This window comes from Phaethon aethereus, assembly GCF_964289735.1.
Source record: "Phaethon aethereus genome assembly, chromosome: 3".
In the NCBI taxonomy this organism is placed as follows: Eukaryota; Metazoa; Chordata; class Aves; order Phaethontiformes; family Phaethontidae; genus Phaethon; species Phaethon aethereus.
In genome coordinates this window covers 39,614,997-39,634,754 of record NC_138576.1, presented here as the reverse complement: position 1 = coordinate 39,634,754, position 19,758 = coordinate 39,614,997, and the positions used below count along the sequence as shown (strand labels likewise).

At 43.0% G+C, this 19,758-nt stretch overlaps 1 protein-coding gene across 1 annotated transcript in view; it reads left to right on the top strand.

The window, feature by feature from the left end:
* Positions 1–7,345: 7,345 nt before the first annotated feature.
* UBE3D (ubiquitin protein ligase E3D) overlaps positions 7,346–19,758 on the top strand; it is a gene marked incomplete at both ends in the record, with an annotated part of 58,543 nt that continues 46,130 nt past the window's right edge. The window contains 4 exons of the mRNA XM_081998510.1: positions 7,346–7,407; positions 7,916–8,115; positions 10,044–10,134; positions 15,187–15,418. Of these exons, the coding sequence (XP_081854636.1) occupies positions 7,346–7,407; positions 7,916–8,115; positions 10,044–10,134; positions 15,187–15,418 (585 nt within the window). The remainder of the gene's footprint in view (positions 7,408–7,915; positions 8,116–10,043; positions 10,135–15,186; positions 15,419–19,758) is intronic.

Genomic DNA, 19,758 nt, shown 5'->3' with positions numbered 1-19,758 from the left:
AAGCATTTTCAGTCAGCCCAGCCCAAGCAGTCATTCACAGCTAAACAAGGAGACACTAAAGGTGGACAGCAGTAACTCTGGACAAGAGAACCAAGCCAGCAATGAACACATGGAAGCGTCCTCCCCTTATTCAAATGGAAAACAATGGCAGAAGAATACAGGCTGAGCCCACCATGCAGACTGCATTCTCACCTGTGTAGCTTGCTGCACGTACGATGAGTATTTCTAGCAGTCAGTGTCGCATGCCGATATTTTTACACAAGAAAAGCACTACCAGTATAAATATGGCCTAACTTGTGAGCATAACCATCCACTCGAATGCACAGCCACAGCACTTCCACTAATGGAATATGTGGGATAACTTGTCTTTGCAAGATGCTCTTTAAACATCTAGTGTCACAGGTGCTACCAACAAGCTGGGAAAGTAAGTTAGAGATGCAGTCTCTCTTTCCCCATCTCTCATTTACAGGCTGCTTAGTTTCCAAAAGTGCCTGTTCTCATTTCAATTAAAACAAAACCAGGTATTATACTGTTGACATTCCACCTGTTTCCAGACTGACATTCCTCCACGTGACATTCATCATGTTATATTAAAAATTACTGTACATTTTGGGTAATCACAGTATTTAGACACTATTATTAGACCTGCAAAAGTTCTATTGTATTTCAGCCTGTTTTTGAAAAGTTACCAATATTTCAAACAAAAAATAAACAAATTCAACAACCAGGCCAGCGTTAAGTATTTAACAGAGACAGACCAAGGCTTGGAAACAAAATGAAAGACTATGATCTTCAACCTTGTATTATGCCCTCTTAGTTCCTGCAAGCATCTAATCCATTGCTATGTAGAGTCTTCCCACCACTTCCCACCAGCACACCTATAGCTGGAATTCAGGTATCGCGTTATGCAGTTAACCTGAGAACCATAACACATTCACTATTACTGCATATAGGAAGAAGATCCAGGAGTGCAAGGGTTCTTGCACTCAGCAACGAAAATATAAGGGTTGAGTCACCCAGAATAAGCTCAGCAAAACCTGCACCCCATATGCAGCATACTTTAGGATACTTAAAGTGATAAATTGTTTAGGCTTTTCTGTTTGTTATTACAGGCATGCAAATGTTATTTCTAAAAAAAACATTTAACACCAGAAGCTATCATATATTTACGCTTTTCAAGTGGGCATCACAAGATTTAAAAGGCCATTGCTGTATCAACAGATTAAATTTAACCCTCCACTATACAAACTACGGCCAACCATATGCCCCATGTATCCATCCAAACATCAGCAGCAACAACTCAAGCAGCCGAGCCAACCAGCCAGGAGCCTGACCCAAGAGAGGCCCACAGCCCTTATGAGCTCAAGGTCAAAGCGGGACGGCTCTCGCAGCCCGAGGCCGAGCTTGTTCCCAGGCGGGAAGAGGTCTCCTCAGGAAGCCACTCAACGAAGGGCAAACCAGGCCCTGCCAGCAGCGGCCGGTGCCAGGAGCGGGGAGGGAAGATGCGCTGCAGCCATGAAACCCACCCGGGCCCGCTTTGCGCTACGGGGCACAGACAGCACCGGGGAGAGGAGGGCAGACCACGGAGCGGCGAGCAGGCGAGCCAGGTGCCACAGGTTAATTGATGCAAAGCAATTAACAGGCTAACCGCTCTCCCCAGGCTCCTCAGCAGCTGCCCTCCGCCCCCAGGCCGGCTCGGGCCCGGCCGGGCCCTCGCCCTCCCCGACGATGCCCGGGGCCCGGCACGGGGAGACGAGAGGGCCGGCTCGGCTGCAGGGGCGGACCCCGCTCGGCTGCGGCACCCTCCCCAGCACAAGCGTGGCGACAGGGAGGGAGGAGGTGAGCGGCGGCTCCGCTGGGCCCCGCAGCCCACCCGCAGCGGGAGGGGGGGGGGGGGCAGGAGGCAGAAGGAGGGGAGCGCCGGGGCGAGCAGCGTTACCTGAGCGACCCGAGCCGGAAGAACCGGACCGCCACCAGCACCCCCGCGCCGCCCTGACAGCTCCCGGCATGCACCGCAGCGCGCCGCCCCGCGCCGCGCCCCCTGGCGAGCTGCGGCCGAAAAGGCGCGCGAGCACGGAGCGAGGCGCGTTCTCGGAAAGCACTGAGGAATGGGGGCGGGGAGTGTGGTTTGGCGGCCGTTGGTTTGTCAGCGCTGGCGTGCGCATCTGTGTCAGCGGCGTGTTTACGAACGCACCTGTGCTGGCGCGGGAGCCCCTTGCGCGGTTTTAATTGCCCGTTGTGGGGAGGGAGAGGCGATTCTGTACGCGTGGGCTGTGAATTTCCGTGTGGGAGATTTTTGGGCCTCGGTGATGCTGTCGTCGTCACGCCATGTACGGGGAAAGCATGCAAGTGGGCACATACGCAGTGATGGAAATAAAAATAAGGAGTTTATATATGTCTGTATATTTATTTTGCTTAATGTTCACACAGTTCACCAACTATAGTGCAGGTAAAAATGGAAGCCAGGTGGTCCTTTAGGAAACATTATCGATTATATTAATAGTAGCTGTATTTAGAATTTTCTAAAATTTGTTGTGCTTATTACGCTTGAGTCGTTACTCCACAGAAAAGCGTGTGGGCTGCCCACGTGGACAATATGGCAAGGAATTTTTCGCAAGAATGATTTTGAAGTGACCAGTTCCGCAGTATGAAGGGTACAGTTCTCAGGCTGCAATCTGTTAGTTTCAAAGTCATCGTTACAGTTCTCAAAATTTAAGCAGGCTTTGTAATAGTGAACAGTTATTATCATTATAAACAACTTAATTAAAAAAAAAGTGCATTCAGCTTGTATAATAAATATTTTACATTTTGTCTGAAGACAAGTAAATATTTCTAAAATATTTCCAAGGGAAAATCTCATAATATTTATAAATTTTTTACTTGGTGACATATGTTATCAGCCAACGTTTCGTGAAGTATTAATTTCATTCTCCAGACTTGGGATAATAAAGAGGAGATATGATACCTTTTCTCATTAGACCATTCCAGGATTTGGTAAATGAGAAACAGTTAATTTTTGGAGAGCTGACAAATCCCCCTGTTTTTCCAAGGTACAGAGTTTGACTCTACAGGTCGTGTATTTCCAAATAAAATGGTGCATTTACATTTATTTTTCTTTGAAGATACTTACAAATGCATTTGAGATTTAATTCTTAACTAGGGTTGGTGGTGCTTTTGGAGCTATTTAAAAGTGGTGATCTTCACAGAGGCGATGGGCCTTTCAGTAACTAACTACATGCCCTCACATGCTCCTGCGCTGTAAAGCAGTTAGATTTCTAAGCTTCCCTTTTGCTGAATTTAGTAGTAGCAGTTACAACTCAGAGCTCACAAACAGTTCTCTGAAATTGTCTCATCAACTTTATGTGCAGCGGCAATCAAAAAACCCCCACAAAACATTGTATGTTATCAGGAAGAACATTGAGAAGACGACAGAAGGAGTCATTTGGCTGCTATATAAAATGCTGCCGCAGCCTCATATTGATTACTGCATCATTTTGTGTCTTCACGGCTCGAGAAGGAGTTAGGGAAGGCACAGAGAAGGATGGAGCTGCTGCCTTACAGCAAGAGTAGTAACGGCTGGGACTGTTCGATATGGAGAATGCAGGGAAGATGACTGATCAAGATTTACAAAATCACGAAAGAGACAAAGTTGTTGTTAACCAAATCCCGCAGTATGAGAATGAGGAGGTACCACATGAAAACAATGGAAGCACATGTTTGAGAGATGTAAAGAAAATGCTTTTCTGCAAAGCAGATAGTGAACTTCTAGAACGCATTGCCACCAGAGACTGGAGACTTGGATGCTATCCGTAGGTTCAATGCCTCAAGGAGGCATTATTCATATTGATGGCAAACACACCCATAAGTGGATACTCAAGGAAATAGGCAGGGACGTACCCTCCAGCATCCCTCATATAACAAGAGATACAGGGGAAGTACCGGGAAGTGACCATTGCTAAAGAGCTCTTCCTAAATACTATCTCCTTTTACTGACATTGGAGTCAAAATACTGGGTGAGATGCACCACTGGTGCTAGGTGCCCTCACTCTGTAGGATGTCTACCTTCATTTCTGTGTAATTACTTCACTGCAGAAATGGTGAGAAACCTATAATAGATGATTCTAAATAAATGAAGCTCACACCCCACGAATACTTAAGATTACTCATAACTTTGTAGCCTTGTTTAAGCCCTTGTAAAGTCAGGGCCCAAGGCCCTTTTAATAATACTAGGAGTTGATTCTCCTATAATTATGTTGATTTTATGTTTGACGTGTGACCTGCTTGCTCAGAACAATTTAACATGCAATATGTACATTGGTTTGTGAAGTAATTGGAAATGAAAGCCACCATATGGACTAAATATTTTTCTTCCTTAAAAAGCAAACACCAACAAAATCCCCAAACACCACCCTCAGAACAGCACGTAGAGACTATAGTCTGCATCTTAGAATACTTGAATAGAATAATGCTTTGTAAAAAAACAACAAAAACCCAAACATTTAGTTGAGACAGTTTAGCTGGCTATTGCCTGCCACAAAATCTAACCTTACTTCATCTACTTACTTGAGACTCTCCTAAGACATCTACTTGGTTTTGCCAATTCCAAGGACTAAGATTACTTCAAAGTAATCATGTCTTGATAGTAAATTACTATGAAATTAACATGTGAAAATCTGCCTTTTTGTTTGAAGCTTTTCAGATCATGTTTTCAAATAACTCTCTGCAAGTGCAGGTCTTGTGACTTTCATAGACAGTAAACACTCAGCATGGTGAAAGGCTGTTTTTTTCCAAAGAAAAAGCTTCCTTCCCTTGGTGTCCTTGAGTACAGACCATCAATGGCCTCTCATATACTGTGAGGGCAGCGTGCTGGATGAAGCATGCAGTGGGGAGCTCATGAGCTAAGGGACAGTCATGCAGGTGTGTCAAGCTGGGCTTAGTCTGTTGATAAAAGACCTTGTGAGAGGTGCTAGGATGCCTCACCCCAGAGCAGCAGGTGCCTGTGCCAAGGGTCAGTTTGGCATGAGTGCGGTGTGACAGCATTCAAGAGCTGGGAGAACGTGGATTGGGAGGAATTTGGGCAGATTTATAGTGTTCGCAAGAAAGGGCGGAGAAGGGGTTGCTCACAAGGCAGGGGGTGGGTGGTGGTGCAGTGACGCGACACGATCCCCAGCACCGACTGGGGAGCCTGCCCCTGGATCAGCAGGGGCCTTTGCTCAGGCAGAGCTTCGTGGGCAAGGGGGCTTGACCCCAGCCAGCTGCTAGCTCACTGCTCCGTGGTGGGAGAACCAGAAGAGCAAAAGCAAGAAAAGTTGTGGGTCAAGATAATGATGGTTTAGGAAGTGAAGAAAAGGAAAAAAAAAAAAACCCCTCATACAAAGACAATCACTCACCACCTCCCACAAGCAGACGGCGGATGCCCAGCCAGTCTCCAAGCAACGGCTACTTTGGAAAGACTACACCCCCAGTTTTTGTTGCTGGGCATGACGTTATGTGCTATGGAATATCTCTCGGGTCAATTCGAGTCAGGTCCTATCTCTCCACTGCCCAAGCCTCTTCTCCACCTCCAGCGTGCTTGCTGAGGGGAGCTGAGTGAGACACTGAGAAGGCCTTGACAGTGTGCAAGCACTGTTCAGCAATAGCGAAAACATTGGTATGTTATCAACACTGGTCACAAATCCTAAGGACAGCATCATAGGAAAATGTGAGGAAACCCCATCCCAGCCAGACCTAGTATGGGGGGCTGCAGCTTCAGAGGCCTGGGGCTACAGGGACCACACTGCAGAGGTTGTGCCCGTGCTTGCTGGTGAGGAGTTGTTGCCAATCTAAGCAGCTTCAGGAGGAGTCCAGCAGAATGTGCAGTAGCAGGGAAGATGAAAAAGAGATTGACAGCATCTTCCCAGAGATGCTGCAGAAGTGAAAGCCCAAACTGCACAGAAGGAGAGGCAGCTAGAGATTGTGGCTGGGTGTAGGGAAATAGAAGGTTTCCCATGATGGAGAAGCCTGGAAGCTTGTGAATTCTAGCAACAGGAGTACAAGCTCCTTCTCCACCTGCAGATCTGCAATTGGAGTATAGGTTCCATACCTTGGTAGCAGATCATGGGGAAGAAAGACTTATCTGGGGAAGCACCACAGCTGGCCAAGCCTGAACCACACAGCAGCACCACCAGGAGAAAGTGGTGGATGAGAGCAGTGACTCCCTGCTGTGAGGGATGGAGGACCTCATCTGCCAACTGGACTTGCTGTCTGGGTTTTTTGCTTGCTGGGGGCTTGGATCCAACATGTTGCAAGGACACTGCTGAGGCTTGATTGACCCTCAGCCTACTACCCCCAACTGCTTATCCACATGAGCACCATGATACTGCCCCCTCTTTGAAGCAGCATCTTGGGTATGTGGAGCTCTTGTATGGGCTGGGCAATGGGCTAGGTCAGAGCTTGTACATCAGGATCAGAAGAGAAGCCAGTCAGGGTGACATCTTAGTGGGAGCATGTTACAGACCACCCAATCAGGATAAGGAAGTGGATGAAGTCTTTTCCTATAACCCAAGGAAGTCTCTGTGTCACAAAGCCTGGTTATCATGGGACACTGCTGCCCCTGGGAAGGATGAGCCCTGGGCACCAGTAGAGACCAGGAATGCCTGGCTAGGGAGCAACTCTGTGGGGAAAGCCCAGAGGCCCTGGTGGGCAACCAGCAGAGCTGGCCTGGCAGCAACGAGGGCCAACAGCATCCTGGAGCAGAGCCTGTAGATCAAGGAGACCGATTACCCCCCATTACTTGGCACTTGGTGTACCACATCTAGGAGACAGTGCCCAGTCTTCCCTCCATGTCCCTTGCAGGGAGGGTGTCCGTAGTTTGTTGGATGCCAGCAGGATGGTTGAGGCTGGAGCACTGTGAGGTGAGATGGCTTCGGCTGGGGGGGCCCCAACCACAGCCCCCAGTGCCTGTGGGGAGGTGCCTGAGAAGACGGGCCCAGGCTCCTCAGAGCAGTGGTGTGACAGGAGGACTGGAGATGACAGGCTCATGTTGACACACAAGAGGTTCAGGCTGGGCATAAGAAAACCCCGCAAGGCCAGCCAAGCCCTGAAGCGGCTTCTTGTGCAGATTGTGCAGGCCTCGACCTTGGGCCTTCGGGACCCGACAGGACCCAGCCCTGGGCACACAAAAGCCCTACCCCACAGCCGACCGCGGGGTGAGCGCCCGCCAGCCCGGGGTCGCCTTCCCGCCGCTGCCACCGGGGCGGCGCCGGCGTCGAGCTGCAGGTGGCGCCGTGGCGGGCGGCCGCACCGCGCCTGCGCCGGCAGAGCGTCCGCTTCCTGCGCGGGCCGCCGGAGCTGTTCCCCTTACGGCATGGCGGGAGGGTTTCTGCTGGAGATCAGGCGGCGGATGCAGAGCGTGTTGCTGGTTATCCGGTAGTGCCGGGGACGCTGTCTGCCCTCCGCCGCTCGGGCCGGTGCTGGCGGGGGAGGCGCAGGGCGTGGCGGGTCTGACTTTTAGCGTCCTTAGCCTTAAGCGGGAGGTGGGTGGGGAACCGGGTTAGGTACCGGCACCTCCCCCTGCCCTTCCCTTCTCGTGCGACTCGGAAAAACTCGAGTTACAGTGCAAATAAATGCTTCCTGAGAACGGTCATTTATTTCTCTCGATTGCTCCTCACCCCCACGGGAGACCCCAGTTTACCGCGTGGCTCCCGGGCCGCGGGGGAGCTGCAGACCGACCCCGGGCTCGGTTCAGGCAGGCCGTCGGCGAGGCGTCCCGCGCCCCCACCTGACGCCGAGCTTGTATTGCGTTGCGGGAGCCGCAGCCCAGCTCTGGCGCCTGTAGCGCTGAGGTCCTTCTCGCCCGTTTTGGCCTGCGCGTGTCAACCGGCAGCTGGTCCTGCCACCTCCCTTCTGAGGTAAACCCGTTACTTTGCGTCCCCAGCGAGGCGGACGTCTCGAGCTCGCCGGTGGAGGTTTCGGTGGCCGTGGACTGCCTGGAAGTGAGAAGCGGCGGGAGCCGCGAGACGGCGGCGCTGCCGGCAGAGGTCAGGCTGGCCCCGTCCTCCTGCCGCGGCCTGCGCCGCCTCCCCGGTGACGGCCTGCACCTGCGCATGCGCCTGCGCCGCCCGCCGCCGAGCGCCGGTAAGGCCCGGGCGGGGCCGGCGGCGCTTTCGCCTCAGCGCTGGGCGGGGGCGGGGGGAGCTCGGGCCACTGATTCTCAGAAAAGGTGGGTTTGTTTAGGGTTATCCGAAACCCGGCCGTTTTCAGTGACGTGCACGTAGAGACTTTAAAGTGTAGCACGAAGAAAAAACAACCAAAAAACCGCAAACCCAACTGGAGTTGATGGTTTGCGCCGTGCACATGCTTTTTCTGAAAGGCTCTCTCCAGCTCTGAATTGAAAGTTTTAAACAAAAACTGATAAAATTGTCATTTTTAAAATCCAAAGTGCAAGAAGTGTCGTAGCGAAAGGGAAACATGGTTGCCGAGTGTTTCGTGTAGCAGTTTGAGAACTTGCTCTTGGTTCCTCCCCTGTGCTTTCCCATACTAATTCAGAATTACTTTCTTTTCCTTCTGAAACTGAAAAAGCAGTAATATCATTCATCCAGGCTGTTGCACTAAGGTTGTCATCGACCACTTAATCGCAAAGGACTGTGATTTTGTAGTGGGGCTTGTTCTCACCGCTTTGGTTTGCAGAGGTCAGTGCTGCAAGGTAACATCTGCAAAGTTACCTTCTTCATTGCCATGATGCTAATTCAGGTCTAGGGTGTGACTGCATAAATAGGAAGCATGGTAGTATAGCTGGTGCTTTCTTTCTTTCTGGCATCTAAGCTCGATATGTTTAGATTTATTTAACCTAATCTGGGTGTGACACAGATACATTAACACAAAATTGTCATTCTGTGTCTTTAAAGTAGAAATGACCAATAAAGTATATGATGTACAATAATGGTTTCAGCACCAGAACCACACTGGAATACTCTGTTGATTTTTATGGTATGCTGAGGTTGCTTCTGTACACTAATCTGTAATTAAGCATGTGCTTTGACGATTCAGTTATGCAAGAATTAGCTAGTGTGTCTTATTAGTGAGTTATGCTTAAAAAGATCAAAGATAAATGTTAAATTTTAAAATTTAATAAATTAAAATTTAATTAAAATTTTAAAAATTTACCTTTGAAAGTCGTACCAGTGAAAAACATCTATGTGAACCAGATGGTAATCAACATATATATTGAATAACCTTAGTTAGCCTTTAATGTTTTATATTAATATGCAAAACTAGTTGTCTCTTACATGAAATTCTGGAACCTTTGGAAGTACTTTTCATTTATGGTTGCAACCTAAATCTTAAATACTGAATGCCGGTGCTGAGGATATACTTTGATTCTTAAGTTATAGAAAGTGGGCAATGCAAAACCTATTAATATGTAGAACTAGGCTTACAGTTTTGCTTTTAATCCACCTAGTGTTATTTGATAATTTGTGGAGGCTTTTATAGTGCTTTTTTTAATTTGGAAAAGTTATCTGAGCTGGCTTTTGTGAGACTGTTTTTGCTTTGCTGGCCTGCAGAGGGTATTGCTTGCTTTCTATTCCTCGAGTGATACCACAGTGGCTGCCTATCTCACCTGCCTGAACATTTAAGACTAGTGCCCTTTCTACCTCCCCCAACTGTTTTGTGTTACATATTGGGATATATCCTCATATTGCAGAGACACCAATTGGCAGAACTATCATTACACAAAAGTAGCACTGAACTTTAATTTATATAATCTTTGTAATGATATCAATATCTCAGCTCCCCCTGTGGAGAGGATTTGCACCTTTAAAATAATTATTCAAGAATACAATTCCTATTCGGCAATATGGGGCATGAGGTGGAGGTGGCAAGTTTTTCTAAATCTAATTACTTGCTTCTACAGGTAAATTAAGGTTGTGTTTAAAATGTTAGCATTTTGCTTTGTTTGCTAGATTCCTTTTTTTTTTTTTGAGGTATTTGGAAGGATTTTTATGTACAAGTGACTGAAAATTTTATGTAACTTGGAAGATGAATATGTCCTTTTCTGTCTATAGGTTTGGCTCATACTTTAAGGGAAAGCCTGAAACCCCAGAAGAATTATGTCTTTTACTGTCAATCCTGTGGTGACATCATAGTAAAAGACCGGTGAGTACTGCAGTGTCTTGTATTTATAGCAATAAATGCCATAGTGATTGGCATTCATGTTATTTTGTGTACTTAGAGAGACAGCTAAAAGGCATTTATTTTGAAACTGATAAATGAGAACACTTTTGAAGTACTACAGATGACTAAAAGCAAAATTACCTGAAACAGTTATTCACCATTTATTCATTTACTTCTTGATTTCATTCTGGCTGGAAAGTAAAAGTACCTGACATAGAGAGTTTGGTGCATTGCCCTGGAAGCTGGGAAATTTTGGATTCTTTTCCTGCTTGTCTGCTATGCCTTGAGTGAGACATTTCCTTTTGTGGCTGGATTTCCCTATGTGTAAAATTTCTGCTTTGAGATCTATGGCTTTTTGTTCATACAGAATCTCTTTGCACTCATCATAATAGCTTGTGATTTTGCTGTACAAACAAAAAGCTGTAACATTTTGGCCTGGAAATATTAAAAAAAAAGGTTCATAGTTTTAATTTGTTTTTAAAATACTCATAGTGTATTAGTAGCTGGCATCTTTGCTAGGTTGAAGGGAATAAAACTGAAAATTTGAGTCTAGACTTCTTTCTTCCTCTGCATTTCAGGGATCCTCTTCAGTTCTGCTCAGTCTCGTACAAATTCCCTTCAGTCAGCATTTTATGGCTGCTCAGAACAGGGGTGTTGACCACATCTCCCTTCTATCTGTTAAGTAGACCCAACCTCCACATAGTTCAGGGATGCTGAATTTGGGAAGCATAGGAGCTGCTTCTTAGCTGTGTGACTTGGCCTTATCTCTGTTCCTTTCAAAGTCTGCAGAATGAATGAGAGTTTTAATAAAAGGTGCTGCATTTTCTGGCTTCTGATGAACAATTTTGACAGCTTCAGCTGGATATATAAGAATTGTTAGAGATGCACGTGCAGCCTTTTATGATCTATGCCACTCCTAATACTAAAAATGGTAACACAAATGCAGTATATTCTGCAAACTCCTGTTACTTTCTTGTCATACATATGGTTTTATGGCTGGCTTGAATGTAACTGAGTGGGGATTTCCTGGCTTTCTCTTCTGAAATGTCTCATCAGAAAATCTAGTAATAACTCTTCTTTTGATACATTTGTAGACTAATGAAACTTCTAATTTCTAGTCAGCAACATTTTCTTTGAAAAGATATTGCACTTTTAAATTTTTGTCTCTGAGTCGGCGTTTTCCTGAATTTCAGCGCATCACATTGATATGCATGGAGTTTACATCTTTTGGTTCTGCATCCTATAACGTGACGCAGTCAGAATTTTTGAGAAAGGAAAAGAAGGCAAGTTCATGGCTCTTTGCTTGGCATTTCTCCTTGCAGGCAACCTCTGCGCCATTCAAATGTTGTCACTAAAAAAATACTATTCAAGAAAAGAGTAGAACAGTGGAGCTGCCAGTGTATCCAACACCTTCTGTTGCAGCATTTCCAAAAGGAAGACAGTAGCATAGTCAGTACTTTCTGCTGCAGAATTCGTGTGTTGGTCTCTCCAGAGAGACTGAGTATGACAATGGCAGCACAGGTAGTGGGATTGAAGGGAAGTTACAGAACCATCTGAGGAGGGGACTTATTAAATTAAGTGTGAATTACTAGGAAAGGGTCTGTAATAAGAAAAACCTGAGATCTAGAAAATGATACCTTTGAGAAAAAATTGAAATAAAGGGAATTTAGTTTAGATAAGGCTCTGGAGAAGTCATAAGTCTTTTCCAATATGTAAGAAGTTGCTGCAAAGGAGGTGGCAGTAGTCTTCAGTTGAAGCAGGAGGAATTTATGTTAAAATGAAAAAAAAAAAAAACCCAACAACAAAAACAAACCCCTAAACTTATTCTAAAGCTTATTTTTAACTGTTAGAGACTGTATAGGAAGACATAATTTTAAAGACTAGATTGGAGAAATGTGCTAGGAATGGTTTAAATGTAAGTGCTCCTTCCTTGATGCAAGCAAACGGACTCTATACATTTTCTGAAATCCCCTGGCTTAGTCTGTTTCCTTCCATGAATCTGATAGCTCTTCAGAGGTTAGAGTCGTGCTCTCTGATTCTTCTCCGTTACCCTCACATCACCCTCATTAGAGGAAGTGATTAGATTTTGGTTTTTCCTTCCATGATTTAAGAGCTGCAAAGAATTTGGGATACTTTCTTTTTTCTTTCTCTTCTTCCAGTTAGGCTAAGTGTAGCTCATGTACAAGATCATTCTTTAAGGCTTTATTTCTGTCATGAAAAAATTCTTGAACGTTGTGAAAAATAAATTTCATAAATTGACTATTAAGCAATAAGCCTTTTCCTTAGTCCAAACGTTAAGAATTTGTACTACATGAGTATTCTATTGAAAAACTTATGGCAGGGGAAATCTAATTACACTTTTCCTACATAAATAACTTTAAGCATGGCAATTAACTGTCAAGTTGGGCTGTTCAAGATTTTTTAGTAAGTAAATAAGACTGCTCTTAAAGAAATTCAGTTGAATCTTCTTTCTTTCTCTTTTTCTCTGATGGAACAGAAGGATTATATGTTTAAAACTCTAAAGTCCATTTTACTTCCGGTTTTTGGAATTTTCAGTAGATAGGATGATATTATAGGGTTCTTGGATATTAGTTAATAATGGTGATAGGATCTCTATGGTCAAATACTTACCTTACCACAGAAGCCCACCTAAGAATTACATCCTTATGGCAGGACTTTTTTAGACTACTGCCTAACTTCTAGCTTTTTAAAATTAATTACCTAGACTTCCTCTGGAGACAGAGAACTATCTCCAAGAGATTTAGCCTGACTGTATTAGGCACTTTGAGACGGAGAAAGTTTCTCTTAAAGGCCCCAACCTAAGAATTGTTTCTGCTTTGACTCTGATGGCAGCCTAGGTACCTGTCTTAAAGTAAAACTCTGTTGTTATTAGGATCAAGTCTGGGAAGCTAAACCCCCCGGCTAGCTAGGTCTTATCACTGTATTTAGCAGCCTGAAGTTAGTCAGGACACAGTAAACTTCAAGTTTCTTTTTTTGTTTTTTTTTTCTGGAAAGATAAATTTTTATTAGTGTTACATTTTTCCAGTTCTAGTGATCCAGAATATGACATCCCACCTACGAATGGCAAAAGCCTAAAATATAGTGGAAATGCTATATTTTCTGTGTAGCTCAAAGTTAAGAGGAGTCTGTTTAGGTAATTTCTACTGTTTGGAGCAACTGCTTTTGTTGAGCAAAAAGCCAAGATCTTGACACTTTAGACTGTGAGGGTAAAGAAGGGCTAATGTAATGAAACTGGACAGCATTAGTCTGCATCTTAAGGTAATCTTTTTTTTTCCCCCCTGTATGTAACACTTGAAAAAACATTGCTTAGCAATACCAGCTTTTTGTTGCTGTAGTGTAAAGAACAATACATAGGAATTAAGTAGTCTTTTTAGTAGTCAATTCAAGGCATTGGAACTAATTGTGCAAGGCTGATGAATAATCAGTCATGAGGCCAACACCAGGATTAAGGTCCCACCATGGCAGAATTGTGGTTGTATCTCAGGCAATATGTAAGACCACAGAGAGTGAAGACAGTGGTAGGTAGTACAGAGAAGTGATCTTATTTAGCTATGGTAAAGCTGGGTCAGAGGACGAGTTATTCCAACTTTCATCTGCAGGTGGGGCAAGCACAGCTTAAAATGTATTGTCAATCCAGAAAGAAGGAAGTTTTTATATAAGAATTTACTTCCACCCACCCAACAATACAAAAGGCAAAAGGAACTACAATGGGAAGAACTGGCATCTTCAGAAATGATTAGTCTGTGAACTTCAAGAAAGGGAGAGTGTCTTAACTGTTGACTTAGCAGCTCTGTGTTTATTTGTGAAGTAGCACCATAAGCAAAGTTTTATTTGCAAGTTTTAAGTAAGTAGAATCAAGAAACTCTATGTAAAGGTTTCAGGTAACAGCAGAAGAAATAAGGGGACAAAAGGAAAGCATTCAAGGAAACTAGTCAGGGAACAGAAAGCACAGCTCTGCAACAAACTGTACATTTATGAAACTGTTGGAGAGGTGCACACTATTAAAGACTTTGCCTCTTGTTTTGGTGAAGGGGATGAAGTTCTTCCCAGTGCAATAGTTTTCTAGAAGACACAGTTTAAAGAAAGTTTAAATATGTGGACAGTATCCATCAATACTTCTACATTCCTAATAAAAACACGTGTGGTAGGAACCACAGCATGGCTGTAGGAACTGTAGGCAGGAAAGTATTGACGATTCACTCACAATGACCAAGCTGGTATTTATGTAGCCACATGTATATGTTCGATCTTTAAGAGTATATTTTACAACTTAAAGCGGTGATTCCAAACTGGCTTATAAAATCCTCTGGCACTGCATGTAACCAAAGAAAGTAAGTTAAAAACAACACTGGTAACGAAAGCAAAGCCTGGTATTGCCTGGAGCAGCCTCCTTGGTCCATACAACTGCCCAGAGAAAGGGATTTGGGTTTTTTCGTATATGACTTCTGAAACTTGAATCTGAATCTAAATCTACATTAAGATTTCATTATCCCTTCTTTTTTTTTCTAATTAAGATGTACTGTGGTATTTTTGTCAGGATTTAGCTTTTTCAAAGTCTGGTATCTGACTTTGAGGGGCTTCAGAGGACATGCTTGCTGTGGCAGCAGTCTGTTTCTGTTGGTTTTATGTCAATATTTGGTGCAAGGGAACTTTAAAAGAAATAATAATAAATATAATTACAAAATGCCCATTGTTACATTTTTTGTGACTGGATAGAACTGTTTTATTTTTGCCATGTGATTCATTTCAAGAGAGGATTATGCCAAGTTCTGCCTTACAATCACTGGAGATTCACCCTTGGGAAATTCTTTATCACAAGCTTGGCAGGAAGCACTCATCCATTGCTTAGAATTCATCTAAAGAGAGTGCCTTTGACTGAAAGGAGAGTCAAGCACTTCCTCTTGAGAAAGTGCCATACTTCCTCTCCCCCCCTTTTTTGTAAGGAGTCTAAACTCTCTTTTAGTGTCTTAGAAAAGAAAATAATTGAATTTTTTTTTTCTTCTTCTCTCTTAGGAAATTTCTCAGAGTTCTTCCTCTGCCAAGTGAAAACTGGAATGCTTTAGTTGAAGAGTGGTGTTGTCACCCTAATCCCTTTGACAGAAGCACTTTGCACCCTCAGCATGATGACTGTTTTCTTGGAGACACTTTTTTTCTGTTGAATTCAGGCAATGAATCACATGTGCCTGAATCTCCCATGTGCTGCTCAGAGACTAGACACCATGCTTCTGAGAGTGGCTCCAGCTTGGTAAAGTATTTTGTTTGACTATTTCTTAAGTGAATGTATTCGGACTTTTTTCGTTGTAAAAGACTTTTTTCTCACTGGTTTATTTAACGTGTATGTATTACAGAGTTGTTTTGAAGGTCATAGGGAGTTGTTGTCATTCAGTTGTACAGAAGCCAGAAAATATTCTAAGCTATGATTTACATTTTCTAAAGCATGCATCATGGTCTTGATATTGACCTAGATATGCAAGAACAACTTCCTCCTATAAACAGAATTAGAAACTAATTATGTAGCTGTAAACCCAAATATTTCCCCCCAAAAATATCCTGAGTGAAGGACATCAACATTTATTAAGATAATAACTGTAGTGGGTTAAATGTTTGTCAAAGGGTAGTGGAGCAAAGAATGAGGAGGAAACTGGAGTAACAATGCTTTTTCTTCACAAACTATGGCTGGATGTATAACCATAAATATGATCAAAGGAAGGTGTGATTTTTTTTTTTTTTTTCTTTTTTTTAGCTTTAGAAAAACTTGGAAAAATCAGAACATGTTTTGGGTTCAGATGTGGTTGTCTTACACTCTTAGAATATAGTGAGGAAACTGAGTTTGTTTGACTGCTCTGCCTAGTGAATGGGACCTGCCACCCCAGGTTATAACTCTCTGCATGTTCATGTTTCTGAGGTATTCCAAGAGGGGATACATCCATCAACTGAGTCTCTACAAAGATGGCTATCATTTGGCTTAGAAACATCAAAATCTGTTGTTGCACAGGAAAAAAAAAATTTGTAGGGATACTGATGTTTCAGTGGTGGGATAAAACCCATGAAGAAAGAAACCTCAGTGCTTTACTAATCTTGGAAATCTAGCACTTGTATAAAAGTTAAAGCAATAATCTTTTCCTCTACCAGAAGAGTGTCCAGGAACTTCGTTCACCAAAACCTACATTTTCATAAAGTCTTTTCTGTTAATCTGCTGCTTGTCTGTATTTGTGCTGACAAAGGTTGGGCCTGCTATAACGAAAAGATACCATCTTTTCTTCCAATACCATGTGTTAAAACGTAATTACTGAAATCCTTCTACAATTATGGGAACCGTTGCTGCCTTGGCAACTTGTGTCTTCAACAGCTGATGACTTGCTATGTACAGATTCCCAACACGAAACTTTTAATCTGTTGAGTAGTAACACCAGAGACCCTCATTCCTGTCTGCTACTTATGATCATTAGGGATTTGTATTATCCCCAGTTAAACCACCGGGATTCTCGCAGTTCAACGGTTGCTGGTACAATGCATCTGAGTGAGCCATCTGCTTGGTGAACAGTTCTGTCCTACGGTCCATATCTGCAAGTCTTGCAGCTGTGGTCCCTTTGGTTTCTTGTTCCATTGTTCTTTGAAAAGCAGAATATGGGGAGGGGAAACTAAGAACTGATTCCCTGAAAGGATATCAGCATGGGAGAAGCAGATTAATTTGGATTAACTCTGTGGCAATTGGAGTTATTTCCTCTAAGTATCCTTAAGAAGGAGGCTGAGCAGAAGATTCTGAATTTCCAACAGGACAATGCTTTCTGCCAGAGGTCCCCAAAATTAATCATCTCACATTTTGATAGTCTTAAAAGAGATCTTAGAACAATGGGAACAAAGACAGGAAGAGGCAGGGTGCATGGAGTTCATATTGCAGCCCAAAGACAGTGGAGCAGTTCGCCCAACACACTTCTTTCATCAATCAAAGAGAATGTTTGCCAGAAAAGGGTTGCTTTTGAGGCAGAAACATGATAAAAGGGTGTGGGACAAAGATGTTACTGAGATGTGGGTCAAACCAGGATAACAGCAGAACTTTTGAATGAGGGAGGAGGCTATTTTCTGTCAGAGGCATACAATAGTAGTTTAGTGTGATGAATTTTCATGTTTGCTTCCTTAAACTTGCATTGATGTTGAGAATTCTTTCCTTGTTTGTGTCAAATCCCTCTTTCTACGTCTTTCACACTTGCAATGAATTCTCATTTCTGTGATTGCTTATTTCCAGCATCACTCGGTTGCCAAGCAAATGATCAAAATTGTAAGATCCAGCAGAAACTGGACTAATAAGGAGAAAAACCCTCATACTAAACCAGAAAATTCTTCCATAATATGAGTAATAGTACAGGCAAGATAGATTGCTCTTGGCATAAATGTTCTCATTTCAGAGAATATTGTTGCAGTCTGCCCTGAACGAAAGTTCTTTTTTAATTGCATTGCAGTTCTTTGGAAAGTGCTTGCCTATGACCAAAATAGTAGCAGGAATGTACCAGAGATGCTTAAACAATCTTTTCCAGCCTCCAGTGGGACCAAGACAGCATCTGTCCATTGCAAATGTATTTCTCACATCTATTAGTCTTCCATTGTAACATAGTTTTTAAATGTCACATGGTCTTGCAGCATCCTAATAGTAACTTTTGGGGAAAATATTTTCCCTGACACCATATCAGGGATCCTTAGGAATAGAAACAGAAAAATATTAGGCTGGTGATCTACCTCCATCTGCAGATTGCCAGCAGCTGCAAGTTGTCAAATAGATATATTGATTTAATTAGTCCAGCTAAAACTATGACTTTTTCCATTGAAGCATGATACAACGAGGTAGCAGTATTTTTTTAGGTACTGTACTGCACAGTTCTCAGCTAGCACCTGTAACTGTAGTCAGAGAAAAACATTCAAGTTGTAGCTTTCAAGGAGGTACTGTGTATTACATACTTGTGCTATGCAATATTTGTACCAGCCTCAACTACTGGTTTTCACAAAACCCTGTCTACTTATCCTTGCTCTTCACTTTAAGCAAGTAATTTTGCTGTGTGTGTTTGAGAGGAGTAGCAAGGTAGGAATTGGTAAAGGGGATAACTGTGTATGTATGAACCAGACGTTTTCTCTGATCTCCATGACAAGGGGGCTGTACTTCGAACATAGTCAGCTCTCTGAACCTTTAACTGAGGCTGTTGGGCTCTTCCTGGGGCTTTTAGTTTGATTCCTGCTTTGTGAGGAACAAGCAGGACTCTGTGATCATAAGTTCAGATTCCATGTGGGATGCTTTCTGTTTTTCGTGGAGCTGGAGTGGTTCTTTCTGTTAATTTTATTATTTGCATAATACAGATTGGAGAACTCTGTTAGATATTTCCAGCATCAAATCCATCAGTTCTGTCTGAACTGCAGCTTTGAGAAAGACATCCAGTATTGATGTAGTATTTCAAATGATGGAAGCTTTATCGCATTCCTTGGTAAGCTCAGTGGTTAATCATCCTGACTCTTTGCTTCCTTCTTATTAAATTAACTACGCTAAGAATTGCAACTCTGTACGTATTTTTATCTCTAAGATGTATTTATTTTCTAGAAATTATTTTTGTAGCAGTTCTCCAAACCATTTTACAAATTTTTAACATACTTTATAGATCCATTTTTGCAGTAATCATCTCACTAATTCCCAAGATGTTATATTTTTCTGTTTATTCCTATCAAGTTTTTCATGCATTCAGAGATCATGTTTGCCCTTTCTTTTGTAGAATCTCATTAGTAACTCTGGTTGGTTAGCTACCATCATCAACAAAAGTCTTTTGATTTTTGCTGTCTTCCACTATGTATTCCTTTATTTTATCATCACTGGCTTTGTTGTTCCTCTTGTTCATGAATATATGATCTGGCATTTGATTATATTTTAGTGCAGATTGTTAGACTAAGCACAACCTACTTAATGATCCAGACTGGTGTGTATAACTCCCCTATCTCCCTTGTTTACCCCTTCCCTAATCATTGCAGCAAGAAGTACTTACACTTTTCCATAGAGTAACTGAAAAATTTGGCCCAGCATTATCTATTTGGCTTGTCTATAATCTCTTTCCACCGGTCTAATCACAGACCATGCACTTCAAGGCACCTGAATTAGAATAAATCAATTAACAAAGCACTATTTAATTTTTTGTTAGGATAATTGTGCTTGGAAATCCACATAGTCTGAAAGTCAACATTCCAGGTTCTGAAGACAGTCTGTAATGGACATACGTCAAAACTTACCTTTGTAAGACGAAAAGCATACATGACATAGCTAGGGCCATTGGATTTACTTCATGCTGCTCTTTTATTTTCTTTTAAATAATTTTGTGATGTGTTTGGCCACAGAGCACTACTTTTTGCTCTGGAAATTAGTCTGACACATCATCATCATACATTTTAAAATTTGAATACTAAGGAGTATGATAGTGGTGTTGAATAAAAACTGTGCTCCCTGAAGAGCACATGTGTGTTCACTCCAGTTGGAATCCATGGGAAGTGTCGCCATCTTTTACAAAGGTTACAGAATAAGATAAATTTGGCTTTTTTTCCCCTCAACTAGTTCAA